We start from the raw sequence: 22,240 nt of genomic DNA on the forward strand, positions 1-22,240 counted from the left end.
GTGAAAGGTGGAGCAGGAAGTCAGGAAAATCAGATCTACTACTATGATGACTGCTGGTTGTAAGTAAATTTTCTTGACTGGGATTTTCACTGAGTATGTATGCTCTCCATCTTTCTCATCTTTTCACCTTCTGCATCTTTCTGGCTCCCTCCATGTCCCTTCTTTTTTTCTTTTTCCCATGGCAAAATTATTTCATTTGGTTTCTCCAATGGGAAACCAGTCATTTGTGTGAATTTTTGTGAATGTGCAACACCTTATAAGAGTAGTAAGTGGGAAACCTGTTTTACGCCATATGCTTATGACATAAATCTATGAGAAATATGTCTTAGTACTTTATGGCTTGAAGCAAATTTCCCTTATCATCCCCTCATATCCAGGGGAACCATACCTTCCTGTCTTTAAAAAAGATTTTTTTTTGTTAGCATCTACCTGTTACACCACAGTGTATTTTATAGAAACACAGCATCTCCAACTAACTTTACAACAACCAACCATTCCAAGATGTAACTTCTTGCCTTGCTACTACAAGGTGGTTGGTATTGGCTAATGGTGGACAGGCTATTCCAGTCATGTTTTTTCAGCTTCTTAATAGGTATTCTTTCCAACAGACAGGGTCAACATCAGGACATCATTGTCTTCATTGCTACCATTAACGGAGACTGTGATACCTTCAATTTTTTTATGATAAACACAGAGAATATATCTATTTGGTTATCACTTTCATTTGTATGACTGAAAGTGGATAAAGCTATGCCATTTGTTTCTTCACTTATCCCTTAATAGTGTCCTTCAGTTAACTCTCTGCTTCCCAGAGTTTACCCCCAAACTCCTTTCTTTCACTGCCAGAAGTGTGAACGCTTGTTTACATGGGTAAAAATATTTTTTGTCCAAATAACAGTTTTGAAACTTTGCAATTCTTTCTATTAGTAGTCTGTCAGAAAAGAAAAGTTTCCTACCTGTCTGTTCTTGTACAGGGTCCTGCAAGACTGCAGTGGCAGGATCACTACAGGCCTCAGCCATGTACTTGAGTACATCCTTTCTCCGCAGGAGCTCCGTTCCAGAACCATCCGCAGAGATGATGAAAAACCTGCACAGCCAAACACACATGTGGGGCTGTATCAAGAAAGCAGAACTCCAACATGGTGGCATCAAATGTGCAAATACAGAGTACCGAACAAATGGAGCACAAATCTATAAACCCTGTACAAATACTGTGTTGTGAAGAAAAGAAAGTGTTAAACTTTGAATGCAATGCAGTTTACCTGGGGGCATGCTCATCATACGTGATAAGTTTGTTAACTTCATCTGCTGCTGAACTTCTCTCCTCCTTGCCACCAGAGCCAATGCTGGGAATGCACACATCTGTGCTGCCATCAACCATGACCTATAGTAGAAATTATTTGAAATTACTTGAGTTAAAAGATACTTTTGAAACAGTAACTTGCTGGTGAACTTTAATATGACCTAGCCCAGTGAGAGAGACAGAAAAAACATTTCATGTTGAGCAACCGGAAACTCACAGGAAAAAGAAATAAAGAAGAAAACTGAAAAGACAGGGAAAAATCCAAAACATCTCTAGAAAGACATGCTGTATCATAAATACTAATATCATATGCTGATACTTAATAAATGCCCAAGGACTGTTACACAAAACTACTCACTAACTGGCCAAGGAGGTAACTGTATACTCAAGACAGACATTGATGTATACCTACTGAGTGAATGTCTACAATATTTTCCTTCTTGAAAATACTATGTGCATATTAACTAATGTGACATTAACATATTCAAACAAGACAACTAACAATGACCTAAAAAGGAATAATAATGCCTTTTTCAAGATACAATTTAAATAAGCATGACTGATAGGACAGTCCATGAACTGAATCTGACACACCCAGTTTTTAATCCTCACTTGCAGAGCTGATTTTTTGCTACAGTACAAATCATGCTAATTAAGGGTTCTTTACAGGTGAGCTAAACTGTACACCATGTGTTCTGTTTCAGTCTCTCTAAAAGCGGATAAATATTAAAAAAAAGGGATATCCATCACTTAGTCAAGAAGATATCAGAGACCTAATTCTAGCTACTTTAAATATTACAATTTGACTTTGAGAGAAGTTTATGAGATAAAATTAGAATGCAGAAACTTGTCTTCTTCCATGCATTTTACCTTGAAAATATTTCCTTCAGGATCCATCATCTCGCAAATAGTGCTGGAAGTGTGTTTCATAATGTATCTCCCTGCTTGTTTCTTTTCTTCCTTGCTGATGAAATCATAAACTTCATGCGTATAAACTGCTGAGCAATCTTCATCAATGAAAAGAAAGCCTCCCTTTTTGGGTGAAACCTATGGCAGCAAATAGGGAAGAGATTCAATCCTCAAAGGTGAAAACTTTAAATGTACCATGAAAATGAAGAACAGACACAAATCAAAAGGACAGCTTTCAGATATTTAATACTGAATCATCTAGTTAACAGGAATCAAAGGGAGAGAAAGAAGGAAGGTGAGGTCCAAGAGGTAGGCCGACCTTAGTCTCTGTAATATTTAACTTCAGGAAATTGAAGACTCTGATTTACATATACTGTACATTCGTGAGTAAATATCTAAACATTGGCAGAGTATGAAAAAGATGGACTAATAGGATTTGTGAATCCTATAGATAAGGGAGGCAATCAAGGTGAGAGCTGCTAACGGCAGAGAACTTGGAACACGATAATAAAATGTCACTGTCACAAACTAAAAATAATTCCCACCTGATATGTTCCCTGTGGCTTTGCTAGAATAGATGTCCCATCTCCAAAGAGAGTACAACAGGTACCATCCTCACAATTTGTTATAACAGTAGCAAACTCAGGATTCTCTACTCGCGTGCCTTTGACCTTCTTTGTGATGACTTCTGAGGGTTCATCGAAGAATTTATACGGAACAATGAGACAGGAGAACATGAATCATGGAAATGTCTTAGGATTCAATTTGCTTTTTCTCTCATACTGCTGGATCTTTATCTCCTCAGTCCAAGACCTTCATAAACTTCATAGCATCCTTTATCACATATTTTTTATGTTATGTAAACAATACACAACCTTTGAAGTTCTGGACTGCGAATTCAATGTAGGAAAACCCAAGAGCAAAAAATTTCTGTAGCCGTCTGTAGCTGGCCAGGAAAGTACTCTCTGGTACTAATCATAATGATCTGGATATTTGTAACATACAAATTGAATCACTGAAATTCTTTGTGCCTATAATACAAGCTCTAAAGTGTGAAGAAATTCCTATTCAACAGCATAAGTCTTGGAAAACAAATCAAACAGATATGTTAATCTGGTCATTGCCTTTCCATTGAAGAGACAGATCAGTTCAAGGGTCTTTTGACTTCTAAAATCCCACAGGGAAATGTTCCTGAACATTTCCTGCTAACTCAGTAATGGTCTTTTCCTACACTGTTTGAACAGTCCAGACACCCACACAGTAAAAGTCCCCTTCATTTTAATTAAGGAGGACAGGACTTGTCTAGCAAATGAAGCAGGCATACAGAATACAACACCAGCCAGAAGAAACACAGATGACCTTTAGCCTCACTTATTTCAAGCAAATAGAAGTTTCATTTTTCTTGGCATGACATTTTCCATAGCCATATTCAGATATCCAGTATCTCCAAGGCTGGTGAGTCCATGGTTGGGGAATATAAGGTTGCCTAGGTGCTTACATACACCTCTTCAGTTAAAACTCAAAGCAGCTTGCTTGTTATTGTTAGGGCAAGTGGAGAGAGGGCAATGAGCATACTAAAACTCTGGCACTGTGGTCTCATGGTGAAGGAGGACCACATAGGTATGAAAGAAGGAAATTTAATTTCTTGGAACAATATAAATTTTTCAATGAATATGCTGCTGAAAGAAATCAGACAAAGTAAGCCTAGACTGCACTAGTGGATCTGTTATCTAGGCTCCTTGTATAAGCCACCTTTATATTTTAGTATATATTTTGGCAACTTTCTGCTTCACAAGATATATCAAGTGCAAGAAAAGTAAGTACTCCCCTTTTGATGTTACCTGTTTCCACACTACCCTCTGGTACAGAATGGTGTTCACATATTTCAAAAACAGTTGTGATCCTGGTACCATCAGCATGCTCTACTACTCTTCTGCCCTTCGGCTTCTCAACAATTATCACCTCATCTTCTCGTACAGTCATAATCTGAAAGAATGGAGGAATACTCATTTCTATTGGCACTGTGATACTTGTGACAGCAATGACAACAATATAAGGCACAGGACTGAAGCTCTGAAGAAGCTTGACTACCACACCTTCATCTATTTCAGAGACAGAGGAGTCACATTTTCTTCAAAATCTAAAGCTACTGTATTTCTAACAGTGCAATAACACAACCTGTAGGATGTTTTCAAAGAAAAAATCCTACCATTTATGTGATGGCAGCCCTGTCTCTCAGCTTACAGACAGTGCTGTAGTAACACAAAAGCAGTAATACCGTTCCATCAGCGGGGTCTGTGGCCTGATACATGAGCAGTGGCTTCAGATCCATTCTTGTTGCACCCTCAGTGCCCACTTGAATGCCTAAAGGAGTTGTTGTTATCCAAGTTCCTGCCTTAGATTGCTTAGAATTGGCCTTTTCAAACTCCTCATTCTTGAGCGAGTGTGATAGAATGCTCTTGTCCCTGCGTTTTCCTGCAGAAACAAAAATTTCTGTATCGGACTTGATATTCTCTAAGGCAAAAGACAAAACCAGTAAAGTGCAGAGTTTGTGAACATTGCTTTTGACAGAAGTGCAAGAAGAGCTATCTAACAGGCTAGAAGAAAATTACAGCTCCTGCTCTTCAAAGGCGTGCTCCTGATCTCATCTAATGCTCTTCCTTACATAAAAAGTAAATAGCATGCTAATGCCATCAATCCTGTGGTGCATCAGAAGAAAAGGATGAAGATCTCATTATGAAAGGGAATTGGAGACATCTTACTAAGAATGTTATAGAGAACCCTTGACTCCCATATTCAGGAAAAATAACTAAGTGTATGCAAAAGACAAGAGCACAGTCCTGAGACCAGGCTAAAAGACTTACAGCAAATATCTAGCAAAAAAAAATCAAACCCCCAAACCAAAAAGAGATTAAACCCTTCAACAGAAATTTGTGAAGAATAAGCAGAAGAGAGGAAAGGTGGGGAAGGTGAAAAAGTGATCATAAATAAAGGACAAGAAATAAAGGACATACACTGGTCACAGATATTGAGAATTCATATTAGAAAATGGTTTTCCAGAATTGTTCTGGAACATCTTTCCAGTTATCTTAAGGAATATCCTAAGAAAAAGGGCTCGACTTGACTTAAAAATCTGTTTTTGAGACCCCTTTCTCTTCAGCAGCCATTTTTATTCACATACTTCCAATAAACTGTAAATTAATATGACAGGTCATAATTATTCTGTGTACTAAGTAATACTGAAAATGATCTTGGACTACACTCTGAGGTATGAGGTAAACATTTATTAGGTTCTTTCTCAGTCAAACAAAATACAGTAAGAATGGCTATATTACCACCAACCACAAGTCCATACAACCAATTGGTAAGGACCAATAGTAGGTGCCTTAGAATACATACAGTGAGAAAGAAAAATGTATCCTCTGTGAGAGAAGCAATTCTTAATACAAAGACTAAAAACTGTGTAAGACAAAAGGATTTAACACTACTGTAGTTACAAGGATCTCTTTTAAAAGACTTTGTGTTTAATTATTCTGATACCAGTGAAGTTCTTACACAACTTTTTATTTATTAGAGTCCTACCAAGTTAGAAGAAAAAGAAATTTGGAGTAGGAGAGAAATGATTTCCTGTGAAGGTAACATAGCAGCGTGCAGCAGCTGAGTACAGATAAAATTGCATTTTCATACTGGCAGAGTTTTCAGACTAAAGGAACATGCCCTTTATTAAGTATCATCAGCCCTACTAACTTTGTATCTGTCCAAAACACAAACATGTTACCTTTGCTAGTGCTGGTCTCAGATAAAAGCTCTAATTCTGATAAGGATTGTATGTCAACTGGAATTGTAGGTGGTGGTAGGACAGGACCAGAATCAGGACTCCTACTCACTGTGCCATCAGCAAACAGAATCTACAGAAATCAAGGACATCAAGAGGTTAAAATCAATTCAAACACCACTAGAAAGCCTTAAAAGGATGTGTCACAAATGCGATAGTCACCAGAATACTGTGGGTGACGGAGAGGAAAAAAGTAAAACTCTCAGAATGAAAACAAGAAATACAGAAGCTATCTTAAAGAGAATTAATAGAACAGGCTATGTCAGTTGGAAAGGATCAACAACGATCACCTGCTCCAACTGCCTGACCACTTTAGGGCTGACCAAGTTAAAGCATCTTGTCAAGGGCATTGTCCAAATGCCTCTTAAACACTGACAGCCTTGAGGCATCAACCACCTCTCTAGAAAGCCTGTTCTAGTGTCTGACCACCCTCCTGGTAAACAAATGCTTCCTAATGTCCAGTCTGAACCTCCCTTGGTGCCCCTTTGAGCCATTCCCATGTGTCCTATCAATGGATCCCAAGCAGAAGGGATCAGCACCTCCCTCTCCACTTCTCCTCTCAGGGAGCTGCAGAGAGCAAGGAGGTTGACCCTCAGCTTCTGTCTCTCAAAAGCAGACAAGCACAGAGTCCTCAGCCCCTCCTCTCAGGACACACCTGCCAGCTGTCAGTTCAGGTCTTTCTGGATCCCATATGACTGTTTAAACTGAAAAAAATACATGGATGCTTTCATATTGCCAAAAATACCCAAAGCTGAACTAACCCACACTTCAGATGCTTAAACTTAGGAATGTGGTTCTCTGAAGCATATTCAGCTATTTCCTAACCACAGAGTTGCCTAAAATCTTCACATGCCTGAAATTTTCATGCTTAAGTCTCCCTAAGTTCTGACTCTGAATAAAGCCAAGAGCATTTTAGTCTTGACATGGCTGTATAATTCGATATTACTTAACTCCTTCATCTACACACTGGACTCTTCTGTATCTCAGTAGACAAAAACAAGTTTAAGGGTAATCACCTTCCATCACAATGAATTGCACTAAATTGTACTGCTTGCAAGGAATTCTACTAAATATACCTGGGTAGATCCATCCATCAGGTACTTTATGACAGTTCCTTGACTAGTGATGACTCTTGACATCTCTTGTTCTGTTTGCCTCGCCGGAGGTGTATAAAGATGACAGTTCTTTACTTTTTGGGGATAACTCTGTCTAACCAGAATTTCCAGAGTAGGCTGCTCAGCCTGTTTGCTTTTGGTGTCTTCATGCTTTATTTCATCTTCTGTAACCTGATGTTCCCCCTCTCCACTTTCCACAACCTCTTCCTCCTCTCCTTCATCTGTTTCAATGCTAGTGGCTCCACCTTTCAAATCTGAAAACAAACTTTGAATTACTTAATACTGCATAGCACACATTCAAACAGTGCTACACACCAAGCATCATGGTCAACAGAAGGTATGCCACTTTAGGTGAGTAAGACTAACCCTTCCTTGGCTGAATCTGTAATTCACAGAGTAAGGGACAGACTCTGATTTCAGAGAAAAATTCGAAAGAGTGACCTACTCAGAAACTCTGCATCCTCTTGTGAAGGTGGATGTCTTACCAAATGAAAACAAGGGAAATTTGAAGATGGATTTATTATGGATGTTGAACTTTTGGAAGACTAATATCAGGTGAGAGGAATTCCCTAACTGCCCATACAGATGAAAAAAGCCCCAAGTTTCGCCAAGTTTGAATTTGTATAGAAACCCAAGTTATATATTCTGTCTGCTTGAAAAATAAGTTTTTTAGATTAAATGACAGCAGTGTTTTGAGTATGTTTATGGGTATAATCATGGTAATTGTATTGAGAGACTCCATGTATTTACTCTGTTCACCTCAACTATGCAGCATTTCAACTTATGCTTCTTGCCAAACTATGTATGTTTGAGAACATTCTGCATGTTCTTTACTTCGTACCAGATTAATCAGAGCACAATTGCTGGGCTGTACGGATTTGTTGTATATAAGTATTACATGACATCTGTACATGGCTGCTTTTAAAACTAACTAGATGACAACAAAATTCACATTTTTCTGTTTCAAAACCTAATGGCATGACTAAAAAGCCCCAAAACCTACAGTTTACAACATGCAAAGGTGAACCTCACACTGATTTTCAAAAACTGGAAAAAAGAATTATTGCAGAAGAGTATGTCAGGCACAGAAGCTTTTAAATATCTATATACCCCATCAGTCTTCTAAAGGAAATTTGATGACAAGGGCAGAGAGGCTTATTATGAGTGTTTTCTCTGTATGTACTGGATGGCATAAATCAAAGGACTTCTCTGAAATAATTCCTGTTTGAAACTGATTGCATCTTTTAGCAGAGCAACAAAAAAACCCTGATGGTAAAACATCCAGTAGCAGAAACTCCATCACAGCCTTGGTTAGTTTTGTTAATCATTCTTACTGTTAAGTGAGTATAACTTAAATCTAAAGTCCTGGTTTTCAGTTTCAAGCCCCTGAAAATTGTAATACCTTTGTAGAATGTATTTACAAGCTATCACCAAAATCCTGTTTCCTTGTTCTTCCAGGCTGGCACCAGCCACTCCTTTGACCTTTGGTAATTAAATTCTCTGGTGAAATGAGCTCACTATAAGATACATCTTCTGATGCTTTAATCATTCTTGTCGTTCTTCCCTGAATCTTTCACATTAACATTTTGTCTTGGGGACTTAAGTACATACGCTTTCAAAGGAAGTGAAGATACAGGTAATGTAATCATCTTCCCGCTATCACTCAAGATTCCTCAAGATATATGTATTTATTTATCGAATTTGCTCATTTTTATTTAGTATTCCAATCTACATTCGTACTCAAATGATTATCCAACATGACTCCCAAGGGCTTTTTAGGGCCGCTATTTCCCTGCCTTCAATATGTTCAAGAACTTGGGATTCTAGATCTTACATTTGTTTGAATAAAACCACATTATTTATGCTGCAAATACTATTAAATAGACATTCTGACAGACTTAGCATTCTGCCATATTAAAAACATTAGAGTTACATCTAAACCCATCAACAAAGAAATAATTTTCTTCTGTAATCTTAGCTTCTCTTAAATTCCTTACTTTGCAGTGTCTCAGAAAACTAACCTCCAAAACTTTCACCAAGGAAAGTTAATACAAGTCCATTGGGACACGAGACATTCAAACTCGGAAAAGCAGGAGCATCTGACATCTCTTGTGTTTGGGAAACTGGTTCTTCCATTTCCATCTACAGAATGAAACATGAATCCGTTTTAATCCACATTTTAAAATAAAAAGGAAAAAATTAGACTACAGATTTCAGTTTTAACAATACATTTGTTTTCCAAAAACGTGCTGCCTACCACTCATATTTAACATTTTCAGAGTTTGTGGATTCTGAAGTGGAAACATTAGTTATTTTCTTGGATTATGCTATCTTCTTTCATTCACCTTGAAGAGCAATCCCTCCTAACTTTATCCATTTTGCTGAGTCACTATGCTGTCTTGTGCACAGTATCAAGATGAGAAGACAATGGGTAATGTGAAGCATAACAAAATGAAATAATTATTGAAGCTGCCCACCAGCTATTTTACCTATAATCATTAAAAGAGCACAAAAGATCAGTAGAGCAGTACTTCCAATCTGCTGCAAATACAGCAGTGACTCAGGAAGGGGACAGGAAAGAATGTTTGGCAGTCAAAATGTGTAATTCTCTTTGCACTGCTCTGCAGTGGAAATTCTTCTGATGACTAGAAGAAACGAGATTGACCTAAGGAATGTCTGAAGGCCCTGGAACATTTTTTAAAACATACAACAATATACTCTTACATGTCATTCCCTCAAAGGCCTATGTAACAATGGACTACACTATGCCAGTAGTCGTAAGATGAAAACAGTTTTTGGTTGCAGACACATGTAACAGAGAGAACTTGTCCTGCTATTGTCCCATATTCTTGCTTTCTAGGAATAGAAATATAGGGGGGAAATGGCAGATATTTTGCTACCTGTTTTTCAGCATAAAATATGCTGTCTATTTTACAGTTAATTTATGTAATATTACTGGTAATTAAGGCTACTCTCAGTACTGTAAGATTGTAGTCACAGGATCATGATGTAGAAGTCACAGAATAGGGCAGAAGTAACCCTCAGTTGTCATCTTCTTCTGCCTGTCTAATGGTAAAAAGAATAATCAAGTATAACTGTATTGTTAGCAAAAAATTCTAATTCTAACCTATTCTAAAAATTTCCAGGGCTGGAGATTTCCTGGTAAACTATTCCAGTGCTTTACCTTGATTAACCTTACTGACATTTTCCCATTGATTGACCTGAATCACTACTGCAGAAAATTAGTTTACTTCTGATTTTTTCTGCTGATGATATGGGCTCACATAAGAGATGATGGTGTTTTTTAAGGTCTTTAGAGAAGGCTATTCCGTCTCTCAACTCAAGATAAAATAAACCCAAACCAATTCTTGTAAATCTTCCCCACTGACTAAGTTTTCTAGACTTGTAATCTTTCTTCATGCTTTCCTTAAAACTTTCAGTGCGGCCCATATTTTTCTTGCAGTGCAGTATCCATAACTGGACACAATACTCCAACTGAGACTCTACCAGCCCTGAAAGAAAAATAACTTCACATATTTATTTAGCAGGCTATAATCCTCTGTATTCACATCTCTGTGGTCTTTGCCCTTCTCACAGGAAGATGGCATTGTTGACTTATGTATAGCTTGTGATCCATGACAACTCTCAGACCTTTCTCTATGGAACTGTCACTGACACAACTGTTATCCATTCTGTAGATATATACTGTTTATTTATATGTAATTTGTAGAACCTACCACTTATTCTTACTGAATTGCATCCTGTTTTACAGACCGTATCCATGTGAATTTGTCAAGTCCGGTTTGGATTCTAATCCTGCTCTGCAAAATACTTGCAGACTCACACAGAGAGGTGCTGTATGCACTAATACAGGTACTCTCTATCCAATGACTTAAAAGCCTTTTAGTTTAGAAGTCATCCTGACAGATCTTTAATCATAGGGCTATTTTTCTATAGGGTTTGTTTGTGCCACACAATTCATGTATGTTATGCTGAGTGTTGCTTGGCAACTCCCTACACCACTTTCCATGCTGAAATTAGGTAAGGAGCACTTTTTGTGGATATGCACAGAATCTGTGTTGCAACAACAGACACGGTGTTACTTCAACCACTACGTACTAAAAACTATTTCAGAAAAGAAATTCAGAATCTGCTTTCCAAAGATTCATTCATTCTTTCCAAAGACCTGATAGAAGTACTCCAGCTAAAGGCAAAAGTAACTTCCTCAAATTGCTGGTCCCTGGCTTGTGATCAGCTGGAAAGAACGAATCACAGAGCAAGACTTTGCAAAGCTGTCTTCATTAATTTGCTGGTTGGTCAGACTTTTGAATACCGGTTTTGGAAAGCACAAAAAAATTCTACTTGGTTAAACTAAAAATTTAGCAGTTCTTGTAATTGAGATGTTAATAATCATAGAATGGCTTAGGTTGGAAGAGACCTTAAAGATTGTCGAGTTTCAAGCCCCTTCCATGGGCAGGGACAGTTTCCACTAGACCAGGGTGCTCAAAGTCCCGTCCAACCCGGCCTTGAACACTTCCAAGGATGGGGCATCCACAACTTCTCTGGGCAATCTGTTCTAGTGCCTCAACCACCTTCACAGTAAAGAATTTCTCCCTAATAACTAATCGAAATCTTTCAGTTTAAAGCCATTCCCCCTTGTCCTGTCACTGCATGCTCTGGTAAAACGTCGCTCTCCAGCTCTCTTGTAGCCCCATTTAGGTAATGGAAGTTGCTCTAAGGTCTTCCCAGAGCATCCTCCTCTCCAGGCTGAACAACCCCAAATGTTTCAGTTTGTCTTTGCAGGAGAGGTGCTCCAGCCCTCTGATCATCTACAGTGTAGCAGCTGTAACTTTAAAGCCAAAATTGACAAAATCATGTGGGCCATGGCAGACACACTGCTTTACATCATGGAGTCATAAAGACTAAGTTCATTAACAGCTTCCAATACACACATCTGAGAACAACTGAATGAGCAAAACGTATCCTTAGGTGCACCACAAATTGTTAGAAATTTGTAAAGGCACAGCTCAAAGCCCTCTGAGAAGAATGTATGATTCTTTTACAGAAGTTCACACATTTGAATTTTTGTTTGTGTCTTTGGATTGGATAATGCCTCTTCTCTCACCTTTTCTTCTTCTTGCTTTACCAGGTCATCAGGTGATGAAGAGGCTAATTTGCCACGGTTTTCTTTGGCAGAAGGCAGAGCTTTTCCTGATCTTCTTCTGTCAGACTTATCTTTTTTTCCTGGAGCTGGTGTAATAGGAGTAACTGTTGTTGGAATTACGGTTGGAAGATGAACAGAAGGGATGCTCAGAATTCTTGCTAAGACAGGACATGTTTCATTATCTAAGGAAGAGAAAAGCAATATTTTTAATGTAATTAAGTTTCATAAATGTAGATAGCCACATTTTATTTTTTAAAAAAATTTTATACACTAAATTTTACCTTAGAAATAATAATCTCAGTGGGGGAGTTTATTATTTCAGATAGAGGGACTGAGTATATAAGAGTATTTAGAGAATCTTTCCATAGACTGGCAACTTATTAGCCTAAGAGAGAAAGGCATCTTGAAAAGAGAAAAGACATCTTGAAACTATTGCTTCCCACAAGTTGTCACTTGGTCGTCACCTCAAAAATATAAAAATATGATTTTAAAATTCTCTTTTACCTCCGGAATACTTAGAAGTGGAGACATTCTGAATGTAGTATCTAGTAAATGATCACTGTGTTATGCTTTATCACAGGCTGAACCAGCACAGACTGACTCTAGCAACTTTGTACTACATAGGTCTATCCTCCTATAATTATTCAGAAATATTCTAATGATCTAGCCTTGATAAGACTCTTGCAATTCTTAAAGCCAAGCATTAGGACAGCCTGCTAGGCATGTCAACAGGAAGTAGTCATGTTGCCTTTCAAAACAATTTCTTGAAAATAAAATAAATACAAACTTAGGTTTTCTGTAAGTATTTCAACACATTGACACTTTCCTTTCATAGAAATTTTACCTATGCCTTTACTCTGGTTGTCCCCAAAAATGAGAACATGCTGTCTGAGGGTAACAATGAAAAAGAGTCTCAGTCTTAAGACTGAGATAAAGTGTCTTTAGAAATCTTGAGAGAGATGTAAAATTCCAGAGGACTGCCTGTTAGGGAAGGCTTCCCTCCTTTTATACACACATTCACATGTCTAGGACTTGGAATTGTAGTCTCACAATTTTGTCAAGACACAAAGAACAAGTGCAGAGGTTCTATAGTACCCGGAATCAAAAGCAGGTGCACAAGCAGTCCCAAATTCATAAAGAGACAAGGAGATTATTTCTAACATAAATGTAAGGTGATCCAAAGTTAACTTTTGATAATGCTGGAGAAAACAAAGAATAATTCAAAACTTGCAGAAATATTACATTTCCCCAGAAATAAAAAAAAGTTGCATAAAGCTGAGAAACAACTCGAGGCCTTTTGTCACCTTAGCTTCCCTGAAAGGAAGATGAAATAGATAAAGTGTGAAAAACAGTAAGAAAAATGAGAATTAGAGAGTTTCCAGAAAACTATTTCGGTACTGCAGGGAAAAAGAGTAATTTGCACACAATTTAACAGATCACTGGAGAGAAACTACAGATTCCATGGTATACCATTCTGCATTAGGGATGGATGGCATATGAGAATCATCTAAGAGAGTATTTCTGGTCAGAATTATTCTGAGCACCTAGGATACAAAGACCCACGGGAATTTGGCATAAGCAAATGATCATAGAAAAACTGCAAGCAATCAAAGAATGCCAGTTAGCAGTGCTCTAAAGCTCAACATGGCAAGGATTATTCTAATGTGGAATAGGATGGTTATGGTGAATGTGAAAAAGCCTGAACAGCACAGCTGATATGTAGGTGTTTAATTAGACATGTCTCTCTTTTATGCCAAAATCCAAGTTTTTGCAGTCCACTATTGGGAATGCTCTTTTGGCCCAAGTCTAAAAAGCCTTTTTTTTTTTAGTATTTAATTTGTAAAATATATTTGAACAATTAAAAATGAGTGTAGGGTTTAATGGTTTACCATAGTCCACACAAAGATGCATTCAATTAAATGTTTTCATATTTTAAGAGCTGAAAAATGCTGGAATTATTTTCTGATCAGAGAAGGGTTTCACTTTTATCCATAAGATGGTTTCAGTGGCCTTTCAAATGGAAACAAAAAGCTCTTGGTAAAAGCAGACGCTGTTTTCACTGTGGTTTTCTGAAGCAATTGCTTCCAGTTGGTGAATGTGTTTATTGAAAGGCTGAGAGAAATCCTTCATTATGTCTGCACAACTGTAATATAACGTCCAACTCCTCAAGTAAAATGGAAGTTCCATAATCACCTATATAAGTTTACAAAAATATTATTTCTTGGAAAACCAAGAAGACTCCTCATCAAATCACATTTTCATTGGCTCAAATTAATTGGCTGATTTTGCTGGGCTACTTAATAACAATACTTGCACTGCTCTGTTTTCACAGTAAGCAGAAAAGCTAGGAGACCTCCCTCCATCTTGAAAATTGAATCATAGAATATTCTTGACAATGTAATCTCATTTTGAGCCTTGCTGAAAATTCCCTACCATGTAGTAACAGCTGCTGAGAAAGGCAGAATTGCATGCAACAAATTATTGGGTTAAGGAGTGTATGAAGGAAAAAAAAAGGAAAAAAAAATTCCCCATATGGTTCTCAAATATCCTCTTCTATTTGCTTACTTTACCTGCTGCCTCCCCTGTAGGTCCATAATAGCTCAGGGACAGCTGGATTCCATTTTCCAAGGTGGCTGAAAAAGATCCAAACTTGCTCACAGCTTTCTTCTGATTTTTCAATTCTCCTTAAAAAAAAAAAAAAATTAAAGATAGCAACACATACCAGAACCACCTGACCTGTAAACCAACGGCTGGTGTGAAAAGTGGAACCTCCATGAGGATGACTAACCTAAACAGACTAAACAGGGCAGGGAAACCAACATTCCATTCATAGGGTACTATATAATAGTCAGTTTTGTGCAATATACCTGTGGGTTTTTATCCAGAAATAGCATTCTAATTAGCTGGGTGTGTAAAAACAGGTTTAATAGCAACAACTAGTGAAAAGTCTTATTGAATTCAAGAAGCAAAAGAACCTAGTCCTGGAGTTATGGGTCCTTGTTTCTTGACTGACAAGAATGTGAAACTGCCCATTTCTTTTGTATGTGGCCTATGCTCTAACAAAAATCACTGTTTCTCAGATGTCATAGGGACAGGACAGGACTTCGATTATCCCCAAAGGTCCCTTCCAACTCAGGATATTCTATGATTCTCTATGTGGGTACTTGGAGGAGAGAGTAAAAGAAAGGACAAAAAGTGGAGAAATTAAATCTAAAGACGTGTCTGGGATTTGTAAAATTGGATCAGGAGTCAAACTCACAAAAGGTGCAAATCAAGGTGTCATGTGATGAGTATGTCATGGTGTAAACCACATGAACTAGGCAAGACACACCTCCCAGACACTGGGTCCTACCTTGCCTCTACTCCAGCTGCTCCTGCCTTAAAGAAAAGTTCTGTTGGTACGAGGAAAACTTGGCATTTCCCATATGGGGAACAGCTTCTTAAAACTGTGAGGAGTAGCAGAGAAGACTACAAAAGAAGATGAAGGCAGGCCTAGCCATCTACCAATCTCATCAACATGGGACACATCCTGAGACCTTGTCTGCTTCTATTTCTTGTCTGTCATTGCAATGCTTATTGCTGAATACCACCTGCAGGATGTGGTTTTGGAATTTTGACAGCTTTACAAGTTTACCATTGTACCATCCAGCCACTGTCAAGTATCAGAATGGATTGATTCTTGTCTTCCCTACTGCCTTTCTATAAGGTATTCTTGTTTACATGGCAGGAAAGCCTCTCACTTGTGCCCAGAGAATACAACTTGTCTCAGATACTCACACACTGGTGATTGCCAATACTGTCTGGCAGACCCCAGAATGACACAGGTCAGCTTTCAGAACAGCAGACAAAAAAAATCTCATCTGTGGAAGGGATGCAAATTTTCTATTCAGACAACCCACAATTACATCGCTGGTGGCTGCTGAATCCAAGGGCAGAAGCAAGAGCAGGATGCTTTCCAACACTGATGAAGATTAAAAGAGCTAGTATGTCTAAGTTATCTTTTTTTACTCCTCAAATTGGTGACAGAAATTCCATAATACTTTTGGCAAACATATACACAAGTTATTACAAACTGGCTTCCTTCTTGGAAACGCTCTCACCTGGGTTCAGAAAGGATTTGGATTCAACGCTTTCTGAATGCTAACAAATGTCAACCAACAGAGCAGCTGCTGGACTGCAGAAAGATCTGTTTTCACAGAAAAGGTCTTGAGGAGGCACTAATGCTATGGTCATCTGACCCACAAAAGGAGATCCACTTCAAAAGGGGAAATCTTCCCTTTCAAGGGCAGGTATTTACACAATGGTCACAATGGACAGGATTCAGGTTTCATCTTCTTAGGCTTTCTCAGGCCACTTTAAGATCTGAATGAGTCCTCCATGAAAGAAGAAAATTACTTTCTTAAAGAATGGTAACTCTTCATTCCATCCTTGCTTTGGAAGAGAGACTGGTTTGCACCTGTTGACCTGCACTGTGCTTCTACATCTTGCTAAGATCTCTCTATACAGTGCTCAAGTCAGCCAACTGGATTTTTATTTCATTTTATGGAACACTGAATTTTCTTACTCTCTGCCATTAGTAACAATTTATTTTCTGTTAATTGATAAGTTATGCATCCAATTATTAAATACGTTAAACTATTTATTCTTTATATCAGTGACATCAATCCACTGACCTGATCTAATTTGCTGTTCTTCATTAATTTCTTGTTCTTCAGCTTCTTTAAAGTTTTTCTTGGGGTCAGTGATATGAATGAAGAAATTGTGGTTGTCTTTTATTACTTTCACCTTTATCAAAGTTGGACCTGTAAAGCAATGGAATACTCTTATTGCTCCCACTTATTTGCACCCAAATGAACCCTGCATGTGCAACTTTAAAGCACTCAGAAAAAGACAATTGCTCATAACTCGACTGAATCAGGTAGTAGAAGACCAAGACAGCAAAACTAAGTTTATCTGAGTTTAGGCTAAATATTCAAAACCTTCCCGATAATTAGATCTGAGAGGCTGCAGAAGAATCTGTTGCTTAGATATAATGATTGCATTTGACTGGAAAAATAATTTGAACGTTCTTGAAATATCATGCATCAGTTGCCATTGAACAAATAAAAAAACCTGATTTTTCTGCATTTCTAGTTTTCTGGTACTTCATTTATCTATCAACTGTTAACATATGTGTAAATGTAAAGATTAGTAGTGATAGAGGCTAATACGGAATTTCTTTAACTGAATTTTTACTGCTGAGACATGAAAAAGCATTTATGGATTAAGAAACTATCCAATCAGTTAGTACTGAGTCAAAACAAAACATAAAGAAATAAAGAATCACTTTTTACAAACTCTATCTTCTCTACTTGAATCTGTCCTCCATCGGATGGGAAAAGGTACTGATTGGTTCCTGATACTTGAATGACATTGTCCCCTGTATTGTAGCCATGAAACTGGAAAAAAACAAGTTTTAAATTATCTGTAAATGAGCAAGGCAGAACCCATGAAAGAGGCAAATGAAGGACAGATCATCAGGATCACACTGTACTTCTCAACATCTTTTGCTTAGATATTTAACTAATGTAATAAAAACATGAGAAAATATCTAGTATGCTATTGTTATATCCAAATAATTTCTCAGTTTTTAACTGAAGTAACTTGTTACATGTGAAAACCATCATGGAAACTGAAGAATAGCAAGTAGACTGGTGGGTTAACATACAGTATGAGAGAAAGAAAAGTTCTGGTCAAATACAAAGAGACAACTTACTATGCCATGGGATCACATAAAGGGCAGGTAAAGATTCAGCTTTCTACCCTCTAGAATTCCTCTACCCTTTGGAATTCAGATACTGTAAATCTAATTAGATTGCTATGCCTTCCAAAGTGCCACAAGATGGCAAAAATTATGTGAGCAAACTCAAATAAGTTCAGACTGAAATGTCATCTATTTCTGAGTCTGAAGTCTGTACTTAAGCAAATTTAGACTAAATTATACCGATTATATGCAAGCTTTGGATGCAAGACAGACTCTGCAAATATAAGGCGGTGCAAACTGCTCAAAAACTGAACAAAACTAGTGAGGAGCTCCCTCTGTTAGTGCAACAGGCAGAAAAAGGGGAGCTGCTGTCTCCATTGAACCGTCTAGACATGAGTTCCTGGGATTGCTAGGGACATGAAGCACAATTACAGTTTAGATTTCATGTGCCTTAATCTTCAAGAGTGAGCTGAGCTCTACATTTCCCATTGTGCACATGCCAATGGAGTTACTTTCTGAAATATGGGAAAAATCCGTATTTCAGATTAGGGCACTTCAAGAATGTGGATTTGGAAAGAGCAAATGTAAGAAACAGTGATTTCCAGTCAAAACTTCAACTAGGCCTAGCAGTGCCCTGATATGGAAGATGGGACAAGTTCTTATGTTCCCCTTTCCTATCCTCTCCCACAAAAATCTCAACATGATCAATTTATGTTTGTGCTCATGTCATATTACACTAAAAAATAAAATTAAATCATCTGGTGTAGGGTAACCTTGAACATCAAAACCTACTTTTCAAAACTTTTAGAAAAGGATCTGCTGCTAAAACAACAGAGGTAACCAGGCTCAATTAGGCTTAATTTGCTCTGAACTCAAAATTCACAATAGATAATAGCTTTGCTGTAATCTTGACTCTATATATAGTTAGCACTTTTCTAATGTGGTATAATAATACAACTCCTTACCTTATAAACTTTCCCAGAACATGGGTCTGGAATGCTATGATCCTCCTCAAGTTCAGAGGCTTTTGCTGACTCATTTTGAGACTTCTCTTCGGAAGGCTTTTTGTTGGAATCTTTACTTTCTTTATCTTTTATCTCCTGTCCTTTCTTTTGACTTTTCAAATATTCTTCCTTTTGTTGTTTTTCTTCCTTTTGTTTCCCTTCTTCCTCTCGTAATCGGTCCTGCTCCATCTTCCAAGCCTACATTCAACATCAGGAATTAAACAGACTGTGTTTATCTTTGTACTACAAGATATTTCATACGTGCATGCTGAAAAAAGTAGAAGCAAACAAAACCAAAGCAATCAAAGTTCTAAGCTGTGTTTCCAAATGTGTCAAAGTCTTACAATATTATGCACCAAATTTTGGATAAAATTACTGATTCATTCAATCTACAACGGCAGCCATTGTTGACCACAGGAGATGAATCAGGTGATTATTCATATCTTACACAATCAGTCATAGGAGAATGACTTTGTTGTATACTTTTCCACAGTGTTTACCACCAAACCACAATGCATCACTGGTGTTGGTTTATTCCCCAAATGCAACTGTGAGATAAAACAATTTAAATTTTTTACAGAAAGAGGAATCAATGCCAAAATGATCAGCTTGCATCAGGAAGACATTTGAGATTTTCTGGAGTATATAGGGTTTTGTGTCACTTTATAGTCTAAACATACCAAAGCAGAGGCATTTCTGGGGAAGAAATGGCAAGCATTGAGAGTTACAAGTCAGGTGTTAGTCTTGCTTGAGCTGTGACACTTAACACCATTTCCTATCTACATTCCATATCAGGACTGGAATTGCACAGCATTACACACTGTGAGAAAGATGAGACGTACTACGTCTGTGAGGAGTCAAAAAAAAGCAGGCGAGTACAACATAAATAAAGCTAGAGTTGTGCATATTAATGGATACTGTCAATGCTAAGACCTAAACAACTGCGGGCTTAATTCCTACCTCAGCCAGAAACTTCAAGTCAACTAATCTGTAGTGAATGGCCATGGACTAAATCTATAAAATAGGATTCTCTGACTTCGGGGAACTCTGAGGTACCATATTTACATTCCCTAATTTCAAAGAGCTGTAGACAGTGAAAGTAGAGTTGGGTAAAGAAGTATTTCCATGGATTTCATCTTTTTGTATCTTTACAATCAGAAAACTTCAGTAAATAGTAGGATATTATCCATAACTTTCATTTCCTAGTATTGCAACTATAAATTGCTTTGGAATGCCTAATCTAACTCCAAATAGTCTTCCCTTAAGAAAACAACATAACTCACAACCAATAAGGAATAAATTAAAGAAAATAACATACACAAAAAATAACAAAGAGCAGAAAAAATAAGATGACTCAGTCAAGTCAATGTAAGAACAAAAGCTTACCTTCTGAAGAAAGCAGTGCTAGTTAGTCCATTTCAGAAAGATACATATTTTTGCCTCACCTTTAGAGAACCTTCTCTGATAATGGGACATCCTTCATTCTTGGATTGAGACTCTGTTACATTCTCAGGTCCGGATGTGCTGCCTTTGAAAAGGGAAAGGGAGAACAAGCAAAGTTATAAATATAGGAAAATGGAATAATTTTTAAAAATGGGAAAAAAAAAATGCACAAGTAAAAAAAACCGTATCTTTAAAAATAGTAAAAGCATAACAGTACAATAAGGCAAACCTTAAATATTTTTAGAAATAAAATAGAAAGTCTGTTTAGGTTAGAAGAAATTTACCTGACTATGAATATTGCTTGATTCTCATAACTGGGAACCAAATACACTAAACAATATATCAACAGATGTAAAGACTAGCTCTCTGCTTCTTGCTGTTGAAGGCTTTGCTCCAGCAATTTGTTTGTTTTTTAACTGAGCCAGAACAAGCTCAATACCAGAGTCATAGATATTGTTACCTTTAGGATAAAAAACCCCAAATAAATGCTATCTGAACCTTCAAACCTTCACTAAAGAAACACTCACCATATCACTTGTTTACTATTATGGCTTTATAGCATTTATGACTTTTGAAAAGAGTATCTTCTATGAGTGTAATTTTATACTATGCTTGGATACCCCATATTTGCCCTAGAAAAGATAATTTAAAGTACACGATCAGAAACTTCTAGTTAAATTACTTTGTATGTAGAAATTGCAGTGTCAGTGAAATTGAAAACACCTAAGGACACTGTTGCCCATCTGCATGTTCCAGCTAGAGGTGATTATGTCCTTTCAGCAAGTGAACTCCTCTATGACTCATATCTGTTATGAAGCACCACATGGGCAAGATTCAATCTAGCTCCTGTGACAGCTAGATATGTACAAATTATGATTTAGTAGTCATAACAGTACTTTTAGTTTCCAAACTATAATCAGAGGTGTTAACTGGGCTGAGGAGGAGCGTTTCTATTTTTGTAAATGCTAACTGCTAGTCCTGGGAGGTTTCAAAGTGCATTCTCAAAAAGGTGAAAAAGCAAAGGTTAAACATAAGCAAATCATTGTTAATAGCATTTAAATACAAAAGTAGACAATTTTGACAAAAGTTATTTTTTGTCAGTGGGGGTTTTCAGATTCTGCTGCCTGCTGAACACTTGCTGTATGAACTGCTTACAATTTTCACTACCCAAAATGTTGCTTGTAATTCAAGTTTGCTCAGCAGTCTTGTCGATTCAAGTTTCCAGTTTTAGCCTCTAGCCCACAGCTTCTAACATCCAGCTTGTATCCTGCCCTTTAAAAAGGAATTTTCCTGAACCATGATGCCAACTTTAACTACTGCTCACCTCTTCATATGTTCAGTCATCTGAACAGATTCATATTTATACATAATCCTTAATCTCATTAGTTAAACACAGCTACTGAAAATGTAAATTGATACTAAAGGTCTCAGTTTTCAGAACAGAGAAAGATGCAGAATATATAAATATATACATTTAATTAATTCCAAAACACATTTATGCCTAGGTAGATGACAAAACAAGGTCATCCTATGAAAAAACACATGCAATTCTGCTCTGAACAAATTTGTGTTTCAGCACTTAGAGTGAAAAACTAAGAGCGAAAAACGAATTTCCTAGAATACAATAAAAAGATACCCACTTTTGGCTTTCTTACTAAAGTCAGTTTTTTTGACAGCACAGGCAGACAGTCCAAGAGGGCCCTCTGTCATGGCTTTTTCCAATT

General features: G+C 37.4%; 1 protein-coding gene across 1 annotated transcript in view; it reads right to left on the minus strand.

Annotated features, from left to right (window-relative positions):
* Positions 1–22,240, minus strand: part of SPAG17 (sperm associated antigen 17) — a gene marked incomplete at its 5' end in the record, with an annotated part of 88,762 nt that overhangs the window by 15,929 nt on the left and 50,593 nt on the right. The window contains 15 exons of the mRNA XM_082277774.1: positions 957–1,087; positions 1,263–1,384; positions 2,174–2,350; positions 2,758–2,900; positions 4,054–4,198; positions 4,491–4,687; positions 5,991–6,120; positions 7,124–7,416; positions 9,184–9,304; positions 12,288–12,508; positions 14,897–15,010; positions 17,000–17,128; positions 17,653–17,764; positions 19,035–19,271; positions 20,519–20,601. Of these exons, the coding sequence (XP_082133900.1) occupies positions 957–1,087; positions 1,263–1,384; positions 2,174–2,350; positions 2,758–2,900; positions 4,054–4,198; positions 4,491–4,687; positions 5,991–6,120; positions 7,124–7,416; positions 9,184–9,304; positions 12,288–12,508; positions 14,897–15,010; positions 17,000–17,128; positions 17,653–17,764; positions 19,035–19,271; positions 20,519–20,601 (2,355 nt within the window). The remainder of the gene's footprint in view (positions 1–956; positions 1,088–1,262; positions 1,385–2,173; positions 2,351–2,757; positions 2,901–4,053; positions 4,199–4,490; positions 4,688–5,990; positions 6,121–7,123; positions 7,417–9,183; positions 9,305–12,287; positions 12,509–14,896; positions 15,011–16,999; positions 17,129–17,652; positions 17,765–19,034; positions 19,272–20,518; positions 20,602–22,240) is intronic.

This window comes from Coloeus monedula (genome assembly GCF_965178545.1).
Source record: "Coloeus monedula genome assembly, chromosome: 3".
Taxonomy (NCBI): domain Eukaryota; kingdom Metazoa; phylum Chordata; class Aves; order Passeriformes; family Corvidae; genus Coloeus; species Coloeus monedula.